Source organism: Sprattus sprattus (assembly GCF_963457725.1).
Source record: "Sprattus sprattus genome assembly, chromosome: 2".
NCBI lineage: Eukaryota > Metazoa > Chordata > Actinopteri > Clupeiformes > Clupeidae > Sprattus > Sprattus sprattus.
Window position 1 is genome coordinate 68,574,349 of NC_137921.1, and position 12,500 is coordinate 68,586,848.

General features: G+C 46.8%; 1 protein-coding gene across 1 annotated transcript in view; it reads right to left on the minus strand.

The window, feature by feature from the left end:
* The window catches only part of brf1b (BRF1 general transcription factor IIIB subunit b), an 83,222-nt gene that overhangs the window by 17,734 nt on the left and 52,988 nt on the right, over positions 1-12,500 (minus strand). Inside the window, exons 13-16 of the mRNA XM_080831899.1 lie at positions 8,294-8,355; positions 7,924-8,005; positions 7,428-7,480; positions 5,702-5,985 (exon numbers count right to left, since the gene is read on the minus strand). Of these exons, the coding sequence (XP_080688025.1) occupies positions 5,702-5,985; positions 7,428-7,480; positions 7,924-8,005; positions 8,294-8,355 (481 nt within the window). The remainder of the gene's footprint in view (positions 1-5,701; positions 5,986-7,427; positions 7,481-7,923; positions 8,006-8,293; positions 8,356-12,500) is intronic.

The following is a 12,500-nucleotide window of genomic DNA, read 5'->3' on the forward strand; positions in this document are numbered from 1 at the left end:
GATATGAGCTAGGAGTGATTACCTCACACATACTCACAGTTACACAGGCAGGGAGGCATACACACACACACACACACACACATACACTAGGAGTGATTACCTCACACCATTGCCTGCCACACTGAAGGTGAAGATCTCACCTTGGTGGCTGAGAATAGAGGATGAACGTGAGACCCCATCTCACACCGACTAAGCCAGACACCTAAATAGCACATAACAGGCCAGAGGACAGCACTGCAGCGGTCTTGACATGGGCAGAACAAGTTGTGTACAGATACAAAAATAAAGTATGGAATCTAGTTCCTCTCAATCCCCCTTACACTGTTTTGTCATTTGAAACAAGACACCTAATGAGGAAGCGGCTTAAAATGGAGTCTGTCCACACTGAAACTCAGCAAACTCGTAATAAACATCCAAAGTGTATCATTACTTCAGAGGTGGCAGATTGACGGTGTTCGTCCCAAACGGTGGCAGCAGCCCCACTGAGCCTAATGACCAATGACAGTCTTCGTCTCGTCAGTACCCAACTGGGCGCATTGTTCCTGATGGCAGGAAGTGGCTCCTGAAATGCCGCGACGACCAGACTATCTGACACCGAGACCACTGACGGATCACCGGTTCAGACAATAGCACACCAACGTCGCCCCGACGCCAAAGCACAAAGGCTAGACTGAGGTCAAATACCAAACGTAGGCATCCTGAGGAGATGTTGTCGCATGGGCTGACTATCAAATTAGACCAGTGAAGTCTGTGCTGCCTGGGGAAGAAAACACGTATACTCACCAAGGAGAACAGATCTTTTTTTCTCTCTACAGATCATCTATTTGCAGGTTTGGATGTCAAGTATATTATTATATATACTTTATATTAAGTATATACCATTTTCTAATTTTCAAAGGACAGAGACGGACAATTATAGATTCACATTAATATGTAGAGGAGGGCTCCAAGGCAGCCATGAGAGGAGAATTATCTGATCTTGAAGCTGCTGGGGAAGATTCTGAGTCCTATGCCCCCCCCCCCCCCCCCCCACACACACCCCCACACACACACACACACACACACACTTTCTGTCTCTGTCTTCCTGCCCCCGGGCGAGACTCTGAGGACACAGTCCCTTTCGGGGACATAATCTGTCACAACATGGCTTTCATCAGAGCCACAGTTGGTGCTGGCTCGATGTGACAAGGATGCTGGGTGAGAGAGAGAGAGAGAGAGAGAGAGAGAGAGAGAGTGGAGAGAGAGAGAGAGAGAGAGAGTGGAGAGAGAGAGAGAGAGAGAGAGAGAGAGAGAGAGAGTGGAGAGAGAGAGAGAGAGAGAGAGAGAGTGGAGAGGGAAAAAAAAACAAAAACAGGAAAATCAATCTGCCTCTTTGCACTGAGCCATCCAGGGGAAAAGGGGGGGTAAGGGGGTTTCGGCACGACTCACGGTTTGGGACCCCCCCCCACTGACACCAAGCAAGCATCGCATTCCACTACAGTGTGATCTGACTCCACATGCTTCAAACCACTCACCCACCCCCCCCCCACCACCCTTTTCCCTGCCCCTCCTTTTCCCGATACCCCCCAAACCACCCTCTACCAGCTTGTGGGATCCTCATGTTCAGAGGACTTGTTCAAAAGGGGCTTGGTAAAGGGAGCGTCCCCTCTCCTGTGTGTGTGTGGCTGGTTAATATTTGAGACGAGTGCGGTAGAGAGAGGCCCACATCATTGCCATTTGGAAACAGTGACGGCTGGGTCGGTACCCAAGAGGGTAGGAAACCGTAGAGGCCCTCGTGGAAATGTGAGGCAACCCTCTTCTTCAAAGGACGAGGAGGGGGTCTGCAAAACGCATCAGGTCAGCCAGGCAGACGGGATATTTCTAGCCGCATCCAGGCAAAAAATAAATAAAATAAAAAGCGGAAAAAAACATTCAAGGGAAAAGTGTTGGGAACTTCAACCCACATTGGGTGAATTAGACTCACGCTGACTCAATGACCTTGAAGCGACGTTTGCCACTATTGTATCCCTGCCCCTCTCTTGTAGCCGAGCCAACAAAGCTGGCGAAACAAAGGCCCGACGCCTTTGCAAAATGATGAATCCCAATGTCACAGCGCAGCCGTCTGAAACAAGGACCCTGGGAGGCCCACATATGGTGGCTTGCTGGGAAGCAAAGTATTGGGTCAGCCCGTCACTTCCTAAGCCCTGCAGTGAAGGCAATGACACACTGCCACCGACTGCCTTCAATTTGAACCCACGCACACACACACACACACACACACACACACACACACACACACACACACACACACACACACACACACACACACACACACACACACACACACACACACACACACACACGCAAACACACACACACACACACACACACACACACACACACACACACACACACACACATACACACACACACACACAATTGTACACTGACAGAGGACCTTTACCTCCTACAACAGAAGTACATGTGGTGGATAATGAGGGTGCATAAAAAGCAAGAAGAAGAAGAAAAAAAAAGGAGAAAAAAAAGAAATGGCCAAGCAATTATCCCGACCTCCATCTCTGACAACGGGGGTGAGTTAGAGTGGGGACCTGTGTGTGTGTGTGTGTGTGTGTGTGTGTGTGTGCAGCTGGGTTGGTGGGATAGTAGGAGGCAATGTGGAGGGCAGACTCTCGGGCAGAATGGTGGTGGTTGTCAGTGTTTTTTGGGGGGGGCTTGTCTAGGGACATGAGGTAAGCACGGCTGGTTCAGATGGGTGATAAAGGTGGTGGTTGTCAGTGTTTTTTTGGGGGGGGGCTTGTCTAGGGACATGAGGTAAGCACGGCTGGTTCAGGCTGGTGCTTCGTGCAGTGCTGTTGATGTGGATGTGGGAGAAGGCCATGACTAAACCTGAATGGCACAAAGACTGAGGGACTAGGTCCAGCCGTTTCTCACATGACAGCATATTAAGCAGCTTTCCCATAGTCCCACACAAAGGGAGAGGAGGGAAACGGTCACTCTGATGGAACTGTAACTAACTTGAAGTTTATTGTGCGATTTGTTCCACAGTGTCTTCAACCCACAGTGGTTTTCTGTCTTTTAAACAGGACCTGGCCAGCCAGTGCAGTGAGCAAGCCAAGTCTATACTCCTCCAGACACTCACACACACAGTAAAATGACGATCTCGGTGCAGTTATTTAATCATAATGAACTCAAAGTAGGAATAGTTCAAGGCACAATTGAGATGACTCTGGGATCAGTCCAGAGTTATAGCCTGTCAGCTAGTTTGACGTATTTTGACTTCGTAAAAGGTTCAGCAGGGCCAAAGGCAAATGAGATATCCCAGAGACGCCATTTTGATTTCATGGCTCGCTTCCCAAGAAAGAGCACTGGCTGAGGAGCGCTGAAGAGGTGCAAAGGGGGTCACCAGATTAGCGCCCGTGGAATGAACCGCTACGCCGGAGCTTTCACTTCACAGACCCTTCCTGGTTTGACTCATTATCAGTTCAGCAACTTTAGTGCAGCGTTAGCAATTATCATTAAAGGGAAACATTACAGCTTTGGTTGAAAAAAAAAGGTATATATATATATATATAAAATAAAAGGGGCCGCCAGACATGACATCTGCAGCTGCTTGCGAAGGTAGAAAGAGAGAGAGAGCCACCATTCCACATCGCATCTCTTGTTCATCTCATTGAAGGTAGAAAGAGAGAGAGAGACACCATTCCACATCGCATCTCTTGTTCATCTCATTGAAGGTAGAGAGAGAGAGAGAGCCACCATTCCACACCGCATCTCTTGTTCATCTCATTGAAGGTAGAAAGAGAGAGAGAGAGAGCCACCATTCCACATCGCATCTCTTGTTCACTACATTGAAGGTAGAAAGAGAGAGAGAGACACCATTCCACATCGCATCTCTTGTTCATCTCATTGAAGGTAGAAAGAGAGAGAGAGAGAGCCACCATTCCACATCGCATCTCTTGTTCACTACATTGAAGGTAGAGAGAGAGAGAGAGCCACCATTCCACACCGCATCTCTTGTTCATCACATTGAAGGTAGAAAGAGAGAGAGAGAGAGCCACCATTCCACATCGCATCTCTTGTTCATCTCATTGAAGGTAGAAAGAGAGAGAGAGAGAGCCACCATTCCACATCGCATCTCTTGTTCATCTCATTGAAGGTAGAAAGAGAGAGAGAGCCACCATTCCACACCGCATCTCTTGTTCATCTCATTGAAGGTAGAGAGAGAGAGAGAGCCACCATTCCACATCGCATCTCTTGTTCACTACATTGAAGGTAGAGAGAGAGAGAGCCACCATTCCACATCGCATCTCTTGTTCATTACATTGAAGGTAGAAAGAGAGAGAGAGCCACCATTCCACATCGCATCTCTTGTTCACTACATTGAAGGTAGAAAGAGAGAGAGAGAGAGCCACCATTCCACATCGCATCTCTTGTTCATCTCATTGAAGGTAGAAAGAGAGAGAGAGAGAGCCACCATTCCACATCGCATCTCTTGTTCATCTCATTGAAGGTAGAAAGAGAGAGAGAGCCACCATTCCACACCGCATCTCTTGTTCATCTCATTGAAGGTAGAGAGAGAGAGAGAGCCACCATTCCACATCGCATCTCTTGTTCACTACATTGAAGGTAGAGAGAGAGAGAGCCACCATTCCACATCGCATCTCTTGTTCATTACATTGAAGGTAGAAAGAGAGAGAGAGCCACCATTCCACATCGCATCTCTTGTTCACTACATTGAAGGTAGAAAGAGAGAGAGAGAGAGCCACCATTCCACATCGCATCTCTTGTTCATCTCATTGAAGGTAGAAAGAGAGAGAGAGCCACCATTCCACATCGCATCTCTTGTTCATCTCATTGAAGGTAGAAAGAGAGAGAGAGCCACCATTCCACACCGCATCTCTTGTTCACTACATTGAAGGTAGAAAGAGAGAGAGAGCCACCATTCCACATCGCATCTCTTGTTCATCTCATTGAAGGTAGAAAGAGAGAGAGAGAGAGCCACCATTCCACATCGCATCTCTTGTTCATCACATTTCTTGCGGGGGACCTTGGGCGCCCCGTTGGACGATTAATTGGAGTTGGGGGCCAAATCCCAGCATGCACTGCAGGGTGCCAGGTGACAGCAGACAGACAGTGTTCAGGCCTAAAATGGATGACACATTCGTGCAGCTTTTGAAGCGATGCTGAAGGTCAGCCAAAGGGGGAAAGGGCACAGACAGACACACACACACACACACACACACACACACACACACACACACACACACACACACACACACACACACACACACACAGGGAGAGGGCGCAGACAGAACGTGGGCCTGCTGAGGCAGGGGGGGCTAACCTTTTTCTTATTGCCCTTTGTCTTTCACCGAGCAGACATACATCACCTCCCGCCGAGAAAGCCCCCCTGTTGTCGTGAGAACTATGATTGATTGGCAAGATGGGGAGCCTGTTAAGCGAGCAAGGGTTTCAACAGAGGCACATTCTTTCTGACACGAAACCAAATGGAAGAAAAGTTTTCCGGAGTCCCCCCCCCCACCCCTGACAAACGTCCTGTCCAATTTTTTAACTCCATTTCAAAATCCATCCTGAGAGCTGCCTACCTGTTTCCCCTGCAGGTCACTTCCTGTCTTCTGCCCTCTGTTTTAAAACCCAATTTTGGAAATCGATCACGTACTGAAAGAAAAAAACTGCCTACCTTTTGCCCATGAGGCTGGCTGGCTTGGCCAGGCCGAGGTTGCTCTTGCTGGGCTGTTTCTTGCGTCGCGTCAGCCTCTTGCGCCCGGCGCTGCTGGTGGTGGTGGATGCGTCCTCGGAGGCGTGGGAAGGGCTGCTGCCGCTGCCGCTTCCTTTGCTGTTGAGGTCCCGCAGCACGTCGTAGTTGATCTTGCTGGAGATCTTCTTCCTCTCCAGCATCTTCTCGATGGCCTCCTCTGCCGTGTTCGCCTGGATCGGCTCGCGCTTCTTGGATGATTTCTTGGGCTGCAGATCCAAGAAATACATTTAGTTGGAAATTATCTTTATTGGGAATAAACCCTTGAGATGTACCATCTCGTTTTCGAGGGGGTCCACAACACAATCAGATAAATCATTTAATAATTATAATAATTTAATAATGACTCTAACTCTAAAGTTGAACGTCCCGGAGCTACCATCATGGAAAGTTGCCGTACCCTTTTTCCAACATGCTGATAAACTAGTAGACCTAATTTAGGTGACCATGGGTGTTTTGATATTGATTAAATGTTAACTGACGATTGATTCTAAAATGCATTATTTATTCTCGACTTTGCAGGACCTCGTAAGATCTGTGCCGTGCCAACCGAAAGCTCTCATTTCAAGAAATCCTTCTCCTTGTGAAACTATTTACCAAGTATCCTGTTTGGAAATAGAAAATGCTTTTTTGCTCTCGAAACCGATGCTTTGGTGTCCTCTTCGGTAACCAAACGATGTATTAGAACTGAGGTAAGTACAACATGCCTAAATATTATTTAATATTGGTAACAGCAACCGCTAGTGTCTGGAAAAAATTATATTTTGATGAGCGCTCAACTTTAAATACATACAGAAACCAATGCATGTTAGCCACACATCAGCCATACATTAGTCTTCCCCTTTTGCCTATGACCAAACTGATCATAGACTCCATTCTGTCATCAAAGGGAAGGCTGGACCTATTTAAGGCCCTGCTAACTCCATTGAGGCCATGGGACTGTCAGCGATCGCCTGACGATTGTGTTTGTTTTACATCCAGGGAAAATCGGCCCGCCACAGCAAAGCCGGCGGACACGAGATTTCATCAAATCTGCTATTGGCATTAAGCTCTCGGCACCTCATTAGGGGGGCTCTGCAGCCGGACGGCTAATTGTCTCTGGCTGAAAGCTGTGGCACAGATGTCGGCCAGCAGGTTAGTCTGGAGGAGAAGGGCATGGGGGGGTTAGAGGCGGTATGGTCTGAAATGGAAAGTACCCCTCTTCCGTCAGATACAGCTGCTGTATGTCTGCTTTAGTGGCCCAGCCCGAAGACTAACACACGTACACACAAACAGGCACACGCAAACACACGCACACACACACACACACACACAAACACGCGCACACACAAATATACGCGCACAAACTCACGCACACACACACAAACATGCGCACACACAAATACACGCACACAAACGCACGCACACGCACACACAAATACACGCACGCACACACACAAACACATGCACACAAACATGCACACACACACGCACACGCACACACACTCACGCGCACGCACGCACGCACGCACGCACGCACACACACACACAAACACACACACACATGCACACACAAACACACACACACACACACACACACACACAAACACGCACACGCACACGCACACGCACACGCACACGCACACGCACACACACACACACACACTCTTACCTTCTCTTTATAAATCCCCAGCTCCTTCTCTTTTGCGATCCTCTCTTCTTTTTCTGAGAGAACAAATAGTTCAGACAATCCTCCCAAAATGCATACGCTGGACGATAACACATCAAGCAATTTGTGAAACAGGAATTATTTAGTGGTAGGCCGGAACTGAAGTTCCTTAAGTTTGGTTACTACGGCTTCTATAAGGTATCATCCAATCAAGGCTAATGGCCAATTAATGCAATCATTTATATCTTTGAACATTAAAGACAAAAAGGGAAAGACCCATGACTATGTGGTCAAAATAACCTACTACAGGAAAGTGTTCTGGTTTTAAAAAACTGTGTGAGACAAAAAATTGAAATCATTTATGGTTATACAGAACGCTTCCTATCAGTGGGAAAACCTCTGGCCTCACTGAGCCTACCTGCTGAGCAGTGAGAAAAGACTGGAGCAGCTGGGCTGAGAGGAGCTAATGAGAACGCCAGACTTGGACTCTCTCTCTTACCTTTCTGCTCCTGCAGGTAGTCCTCGTTCTGTTTCATCCACAGCTCGGTTTTAGCTTCCACCTCGTTCTCATTGAGGATATACTGTAGGAAACGGGTGGGGGGCGGGGGATAAGGAGGGACATCCACCACATACTGATCATTTTCTAATGCTTTATGTGTGAGGTTTTAAAGAAAGAAAAGAAGGAGCTTATGCAGTTTCAGTTTCGTCGAATCCAAAGTCGGCCAAGGCTTTTTTTTTTTCTCAACTTTTTGTCACCTTAAGAGCTTTAGCACAGAGCAGGGTACTAATCCCTTGCAGAGGAAGGGACAGTACTGAATAATGTTGGGTTTAAGCCTGCATATGTACAGGCGGTGAGAGGGAAAACGCACCTTCTCGATCTCATCCTCGTCAATGCCCTCCAGGTCGAGCTCTCCGCTCTCCGACTTGTCATCTGCAGAGAAGAAGGAACGTTTATTTTACGTGACACACGTTTCCATGCGAGAGACACAATGCTCGGCAGCAGCCGCCCCCTCAAAAGAATGATTTTCTCAATCTGTAAACTCCATATTCTCCACGCAAGTAACCAGGGAAGAAAGTCCTAATCTGACATCAATTTTGTTTTCGTTTTTAAAAAATGAAAACGCTGCAATCTTGATCTGACAGCCTAATGAGCTTTCGGGTGAGCCTGCTTCCCTTTTCATCTAAGAACAAACCCGTGTAGCCGAAGGCATGACTCCAACGTCTACCTCCGACAGCGGGTAGATTATTTGCTGAACCTTTTTTCTTTTAATATGAAATGAAAGATTATCTCCTCGCTTGACTGGAGCCTCGAATGTTTTGAAGACAACAACTGACAACGCAATTTGTGCGAGAGCGATATCAATAATGCAGGCCCAGGGAGCTCTTTGTTGTGTAATTGCCAGTAATAGGCTTGGCTGTGATCTGAAACGGGTGTTGTGTTTTCAGGATGTTTTCAAATCGTCTTCAAACGCAACGGGGTGAACCGCTGCACAACGCTCTCTAGCCTCACGCAGGAAATGAAGCGTCTACAACACGCTTGTGATGTGAACGTGTCGAGACCCACGGTACTATCAGCCTGATGGTTGATGCACACACACACACACACACACATCAGCTTGTAGTGAAGATGCTTTAACAGGTTACAAAATATGTGGGTGTGCCTTTTCAGAGAAATAACTTATACTCCAGTGGCTTAAAACATGAAATATATTAAGGATAAAATATATTAATATTGTTTGATTTCTACCTCTTAAAGCAATGCCATTTAATGGCTGAATTAAAAAAGAGCATAATAATAATAATGATAATTCATTTGATTTGTAACGCACTTGTTATATCATAACACTACAGAGACTGAGACTACATTTCATCAAAACGAGATGTGTATGTGTTAATACAATGCACCATGAGTTACTTAAATTCACGTTCATGTATTTGATACCAAGCACAGGAATGACATGTACTCTTGGTGTTTACACAACCAACACTGGCAATATCCTTGGATAAATTCATGGCAAAATGTATCTATCAGAATCAGAATCAGAATCAGCTTTTATTGGCCAAGTTAGTTTGCACAAACAAGGAATTTGTCTTGGTGCAGTGGCTCTCAGTGTGCTTACACATATTACACATATATACATCACAACACAATACAATACAACAGTGCAAAACAATACAATACAACAGTGCAATTCCTGTTTTCTTCCACAAAACAGCACAGGGCTGCAGACAAGCAAACACTGATTGGGCTTCAAAAATGCCTCAGTGAGCCTAGTCCCATAACAGGTAACCCTATGCACGTGATTTTAGGGTCTAGGATGTGATCCCACAGGGTGCATTTGGTGTCTCTATGCAAGTTTCAGGCCAAACTCATGGAAGTACTTCCACAGATCTAGAGAGAGCTAGCATAAATAACATGGGCTCTGTGGTGAATATTTTACAAAACTTTCTCTACAGAAACCGCAGTGGGTTTCCTTCTCTCACACACACACACACAAACACACACACACACACACACACACACACACAAACAGGTAGAAAAAAACGTCCTAAAAGATGAACCGGCAATAGAGAGAAGCCTTCAAAATGAACAACACAACACCAGTACTTGCTGGCAGATCAAGAAAGAGAGAGAGAAAAAAAAAAGACGCAAGACTTTTTGTAGAGCCACCCCAACCCCAACTTGGGGGGAGGTTGGGGGGGTGGTAAAGTGGGTCACAATCTGTCGCCCATCTCAAGAGTTTTCTGCCTCACGCTTCAGCATCCCCACCAGTGAAGCACGCGGGGCGAGATGGATCGAGCACGAGTGGAGACAGGAGGAGGGAGCGCTGGCGCAGGCATGGATCATACATACACATCAGTGTTATCTACCCTCCGTGATCCACACACACACACACACACGAGGCATGGATCATACACACACATCAGTGTTATCTACCCTCCGTGATCCACACACCCACACACACACACACACACACACACGCACGCGGCATGGATCATACACACACATCAGTGTTTTCTACCCTCCGTAATACACACACACACACACGCACGAGGCATGGATCATACATACACATCAGTGTTATCTACCCTCCGTGATCCACACACACACACACACACATACACACACACGCACATACGCACGAGGCATGGATCATACATACACATCAGTGTTATCTACCCTCCGTTATCCACACACACACACCCACACACACACACACACACACACACACACACACACACACGCACGAGGCATGGATCATACATACACATCAGTGTTATCTACCCTCCGTGATCCATCGCCTCTCTCATCGACGCCGGGACGAGCCACCGCGCCTGCTGCTCCTGCTGCTCCTGCTGCCGCTCAGAGACAGGTAATGGATATTGATTCTAGCTGCTTTCTGCCGCCTGCCTGTCACACCTACGGGTTCGACCCTGTTACTCATTGGAATCAGCCAACAAGGATCCTCTCTCCCCCTCCCCCCACCCCCCACTTTCTCACACACATGTGTTCGATACAGTCAATGCAGTGCACTGATGCAGGGCAAGTTAAATCTCTGGCAGCCAATAACAGCAGGGCCTCCCTCCCTTCATATGTCTTACTGCCACCTCTACTCTACTCCACTCTTCCACACTTCATAGTATTGAGCACTTAACCCCTGTGTTAGAACCCCAGGCCTCACCTGCTATGGAAACGCACACAAAAACAAGAATGGGAGCATTCAGAGAATGCAAACCTCCGCCTTGTGAGCTTGACCTTTGACCTTGACATCTGAAAATCTAATCAATTATTGCCATTATATGACCCAATCTCCCCACAAAGTTTGATTGACATCGGTCCATGCGTTTCTGCGTAATCCTGCTGACAAACAAACAGACAAACAAACAGACAAACAAACAAACAAACAAACAGACAAACAAACAAACAAACAGAGGCGAAAACATAACCTCCTTGGCGGAGGTAACAAATAAAGAGGGCACAAAAGCCAGCCTACTCTATCACAATAAATAAAGCTATTGGCCTGCAGGGTTACATTATGATCTGGCTACCTAGGATCAGTGTGTAATTTACTCTGCGGTGTCGGTAGGTAACATGATTTGGGCGCTGTATCAATATTGTACGTTGTGATGGTGTTTTGTACCCATGAGAGGCGACAGGAGAACCAGATTACCATGGCTTGGACGATCGCGTTTCCCAGGCCGGTGGAGGTTTGGCTCTTCCCGCGAGCGGACGGCTACCTCTCGGTTCAAGTTTTAAGGATGTTACATCAAATCAAGACGAGAGCCAGTAGAACAAACGGAATCCCAATGAAATGCCCAGCAATCCAATCTTTTTTTTGGGGGGGGTATCACCTGATCACCTGTTCAGCACATCGCCCTCCTCACCAATCAGCTGCCACTCTTAGGTCAGTGTGTGATTTTCCCTAACACCCTGACTTCATAACACAGTGTAATTCATTGACTACCAGTGTGTAACTTCATAACACAGTCTAATTCAATGATTACCAGTGTCTGACTTCATAACACAGTGTAATTCATTGACTACCAGTGTGTAACTTCATAACACAGTCTAATTCAATGATTACCAGTGTCTGACTTCATAACACAGTGTAATTCATTGACAACCAGTGTGTAACTTCATAACAGTGTAATTCATTGATTTCCAGTGTGTAACTTCATAACACAGTCTAATTCATTAACTACCAGTGTGTAACACACCCCATCACAATGTCATAACCCCTATCCTAACTATAACCATGATAATATAAACACCTAATATTATATAACTATGAAGTATTAAAACGCACCTGTTAGTGTAAAGTAACCTAGGGTCTATATAATATAAAGGGCTCCTGTGGCTCCACTGATAAAGCAGGGTGCTGACGTACCCATGGTCATGGACCTGATGGAGCCCGTATACTGATGAAAATGTACGTGTTGCGGTGCTGACGTACCCATGGTCATGGACCTGATGGAGCCCGTATACTGATGAAGCAGGGTGCTGACGTACCCATGGTCATGGACCTGATGGAGCCCGTATACTGATGAAAATGTACGTGTTGCGGTGCTGACGTA